Source organism: Hordeum vulgare, chromosome 3H (genome assembly GCF_904849725.1).
Source record: "Hordeum vulgare subsp. vulgare chromosome 3H, MorexV3_pseudomolecules_assembly, whole genome shotgun sequence".
NCBI classification, from domain to species: Eukaryota; Viridiplantae; Streptophyta; class Magnoliopsida; order Poales; family Poaceae; genus Hordeum; species Hordeum vulgare.
Window position 1 is genome coordinate 550,606,455 of NC_058520.1, and position 4,843 is coordinate 550,611,297.

At 49.5% G+C, this 4,843-nt stretch overlaps 1 protein-coding gene across 1 annotated transcript; it reads left to right on the forward strand.

Moving 5' to 3' along the window:
• Window positions 1-2,380: 2,380 nt before the first annotated feature.
• LOC123444935 lies at window positions 2,381-4,625 on the forward strand. The gene has a single exon (XM_045121822.1). It carries the CDS (start codon window positions 2,771-2,773, stop codon window positions 4,331-4,333), a length of 1,563 nt encoding a protein of 520 aa, XP_044977757.1. The 5' UTR covers window positions 2,381-2,770; the 3' UTR covers window positions 4,334-4,625.
• The last annotated feature ends 218 nt before the right edge of the window (window positions 4,626-4,843 follow it).

The window sequence follows — 4,843 nt, forward strand, 5'->3', positions numbered from 1 at the left end:
AGGAGATCGAAGTAATACTACGGAATGAATTTCCTCATTATGCTCAACACAAGCCTAAACCTACAAAACCCTCAAGTGAGGAATATGAGATACATGAGGACTTTCATAGTTGAAAGTTCCGACCGTTGCCGCGACACGCGCCACCTCACTGATCTTATCCACCCAACGGTCATAATAGTTTAGGGCATTTATGTCAAATCATGTTGGGATGCTCACAGGCTATAAATAGCCGCCCCCACAACCACTAGCTAGTTGGCTGCTCCGAGAAAACTGACACTTGTCATTTAGAGCAACCCAAATTCCTTAGAGTCTTTGAGAGAAAATCGTGAGGAAATACCCTAAACACCAAACCCCAAACCAAAAACCAAGTGATTGAGCATCACTGAAGAATTTGTTCATGTGTGGAACTGAAGCCTTTTACCTTTGAGGACTGTGCATCCACCAGACGATTAGGCGTCATGGTCTAGAGCATCCAGCAGTCAATTGTGCATCGTCGGGTGACCGAGTTTGTGAGGGTTTGGAAGTCTGCCCTGAAGACTTACCACGAGTGTTGGGCGAGGACTGTGTGTCCTTAGCTCAAGGAGAATACGGTAGGGACTGTGTGTCTCGGGACTGTGTGTCCTTTGGTTTCAATACCAAGCCGCTTCAAACCAGACGTACAACTGTCACAACAGTTAGAACTGGGTCATCAACAACTGTCTTCATCGAGCTACGTGTTCTATTTTTTCAACTCTTTCATTTCCTCAAAATTGTACGTTGAAGGCTTTCATCTGTGTTGTTTGAAGAATTTGTGTGAAGACTTTCTCTGAATTTCCTCAACCTCAAATTCTTCATTCGAGTTAATCTTTACCTGTGTACTTTGCAAACCGATTCTCATAGTCTTCACCAAGTAATCTGCCGTGGTAGTCTTTGCGCTTCTGATCCTGCGCTATTTCCGCTACACGTAATTCATCAGTGAGGAATTTCCTCAAAAGGAATTTCCTCAGCGATGAAATTCTAAAAATCGCCTATTCACCCCCTCTAGTCGATATAACGCACTTTCAACATGCTCTCTATTACCATCCCGCCACACGTCCATAAGATAACTCTATTCTTAGGCCTACTATGCACACGACTATTCCAAGCTCCTCACCCGTCTCGGCCATGACTGGTGATGTTGTCGGAGCAGATCGGAGACTAGGCTTTGAGAGGCGACTCTTAATGCTTGCTCTCTCGTGAAGGCTCCCCCTCAAACTCGTCCGTTCCACTAACATGGCAAGTTTGTGATTCCTCGCTATGTTGCTTATAAACTCCTATTCTAAATGAGATTAAACTTCAACCAATTCTCATATTATACTAAATGAAATCCATTCAGTCTGAGGATACCTTCTTTGTATTGTCATGTGTAGCCTTTTCTTGTTTTGTTAAGTAAAATACTATTTTATTTCATATTCATATTTTTAAACTGTGAAATAAGAGTACACGAAAATGGTTTGACTATATTTCCTTAAACTGCCCTCTCTCATCACAGTCGCGACCAACCACATTGTTACCAGATGTGCCCTATGCTCATGCATGTTTGATATATCGTAAAACTACACCAAGCGTTCAAAAGGAAGGTCTCACCCCAACACATTATAATAGTAATTATAAAAAAACGTAACAAACTTGAAATGAAACAAATGCGCCACCAAAGAAACTACATGAACACGACTAAAGCCTTGTTTGGAGTTATTCAGATTATGATAATTCAGTTTTTATAATCTATAATGTCTTCAAACATGATAAAATTATGTTGTAGATTATAAAAAATAGATGGACAGGTTATTGAAAAACTCACAATCTACTCATTATCCTTTTTTTTCTCCTCAGCGCGTGCAAGACAGACAAGTCATTATGCAATGTAAAAAACCTGAACTACAGTTTATATAATATGACCGATAAATATATTCACTTAAATTATTTTTATAAACCTAACTATATAATCTTTATAATTCAGATTTATCATAATTTATTGTGGTTTCAAAACAGGCCTAACTTTTCAGGCAGCAGATCATAGCAAAACACGGCATGGAAAAAGGTGAAAGCAAACGAAAGGAAAAATGAAGGTATTATTACACGGAAGCACCAAAAGTTGTACGGCTTGTTGCCGATTACCGCGAAGCACAAGGCAAAAAACGCACATGCGGCACGGCACGGCACGGCGGACGGACGTGAGCGCAGCGGTGGCGTGTGCCCTAACGCCGTGGGCGTGGAAACGACGGCACCGTCCGCCTCGCCGTCACAGGGCCAGCCGCATCCGGTGGAGGGCGCTTCCGAGCCTCAGAAGCCAATAAAAGCGGCCGCTCCCCCACAACTACCTCTTCCCTTTCTTCCACCTCCCACACACCCCCCCCCCCCCCCTCACCCCCACCCCCGTCCATGTCCTCGCGCCCCTGCTGCTCCCCACGCCGCCCGCGATAATCGCGAAGCTTTCCGAATGGAGGTGACCGTCGTCGGGTAACTCGTCGTCCGCCCGCCCGCTTCCGCCATGAGCCCGTGATTCCTAGGATAGGATAGGAGATTGTCCGGGGTTCCGGATTTGGTTCAGATTTGTGGGCGTGTTCCCGCGGGGGAACTGATGGTGGGTTACATGGAGTGGTCGCACGACTGGCTGCTGTGGGACGCCTTCTTGGAATGCGGAGGGATCCGGAGGCCGCCGATTAGATAGCGGCCGGGGAGGAGGGAGGAGCGGAGGACCAGGAGGAGGCCGCCATTAGTAGCACCCACCCACCACCCCGACTCGCCACCCATGGGGGAGGACCTCGTCACCACCCTGTCCATGGAGAACGGCGGCGGCGGCGGCGGGGGCCACCACGGCCTCTGCACCCTGCTCTCCATGGACCCCTCCGGCCACCTCGACGACCGCGCCGTCGGCGTCATGGTGCAGCCCCGCGTCGGAGCGGGCGCGCGCGCCCACGCCGTGTCCCTCTCCGGCGCCCCGCCGCCCGACATCAACCAGCCGTGGCAGACGGAGCCCTGCGACATGCTCGGCGTCGGCCTCGGCCCGCAGGTCTTCGACGCCGAGGCCGTGCTCAGCACCGCCCCCAAGGCTGCCGCCGGGAGCCGCAAGACCACCAAGCGCGGGGACAGCATCTGGGGCGCCTGGTTCTTCTTCACTTTCTACTTCAAGCCCCTGCTGTCGGACAAGGGCAAGAGCAAGGTCGTCCGGGACGCCAACGGCGTGTCGGGGTTCGACAAGACGGACCTCCGCCTCGACATGTTCCTGGTGCAGCACGACATGGAGAACATGTACATGTGGGTGTTCAAGGAGAGGCCGGACAATGCCCTCGGCAAGATGCAGCTGAGGAGCTACATGAATGGGCACTCACGCCCCGGCGAGCCGCATTTCCCTTTCAGTGTCGACAGGGGATTTGTCCGGTCGCACCGGATGCAGCGCAAGCACTACCGGGGGCTCTCCAACCCGCAGTGTATCCATGGGATTGAGGTGGTGAATTCGCCGAATCTCGTGGGCATCACCGATGTCGACCGGAGGAGGTGGGCGGAGCTTACAGGGAGGGACCTCAACTTCTCCATCCCACAGGAGGCCAGTGATTTTGGGACATGGAGGACTATGCCAAACTCAGAGCTTGAGCTGGAGAGGCCACACACTGCTACCGTCAAGAGCAATAATGTTCAGCAACAACCCCCAAAGAAGATGCTTAATGGATCAGGCTTGAATTTGTCATCACCATCCAATCATTCTGGAGAAGACGGTACGGATCTCTCCCCTGTCAGCAGCAAGCGCCGGAAGGAGTCATTTCCGCATGCCATGGACGAGGAGTGCTTCTTGCCTCTGAACCCTTGCACTGGGAGGACACAACAAGATGTCGAGATGCAGTCAGTAGTGCAGCCTTCGTGGCTTCACGACTTCACCGGGGTGATGAGGAAGGCCTCTGGGCCAGCAACTGCTGCCAAGTCCATTTACGAGGATGATCAGGGCTACTTAATAATGGTCACCTTACCATTTGTTGATCAGCAGAGGGTAAAGGTTTCGTGGAAGAACACTCCTACCCATGGCATAGTTAAAATCTTTTGTGTTAGTACAGCCCGGATGCCATACATAAGGAGACATGACAGGGTCTTCAAGCTCACTGACGCTATGCCTGAGCACTGCCCTCCTGGGGAGTTCATCCGTGAAATACCTCTAGCCACCCGTATACCTGAAGGTGCCAAGCTTGAGGCATACTTTGATGAGGCTGCTGCAGTTCTTGAGATCATGGTCCCCAAACGGGGAAACGAACCTGAAGAACATGAAGTTAGGGTCTCCATGCGCCCTCCTCACCTTGGAGTCAACGACCTGCTTATGACATAGGTAATGGATGGTCTATCTTGTTTGTGATCACCAGATCATATGCTCCAAGGGGCGAGAAGTTGGAACTGTTAGCATCTTGTTCCGAGACTTGCTGTTGCTTATTGTGCTAGGCCTCCTTCAGCAACAAGCTTGTGCTGAAGATTAGTTTGTTCTAGCTTGTATGTGACGGGTGTCTTTTTAACCCTCGTGTTCTCCTAGCATATCGTGGGCCTGTTTCTCCTTGAATCTGTACCAAGTTCGGTTAACAGAATAAAATTTATATTGGGTGGGTTACTGCTCAATTTTTTGGATCTGGATTATAGTTCTTCTGTCAGTACCAGCCTGTACTTAGCAAATTTGCAATGTTCTTTGCCGTTAAGAAATTAAATTCAGCGCTTCAGCTTAATGATGATGAACTGTAAATGTCTGCATCCAAGTCACAATCATCTTTCATGTCCCAATCAGCATACGCTATACAGGAATTGTTGATCCAGCATTGCTTTGGTCTCTCTGACTCTGAATAACAGAAAC

Bases quoted from the DNA above. Each gene is read 5' to 3' on its own strand.
- LOC123444935 (XM_045121822.1), top strand. From the start codon at position 2,771: ATGGGGGAGGACCTCGTCACCACCCTGTCCATGGAGAACGGCGGCGGC.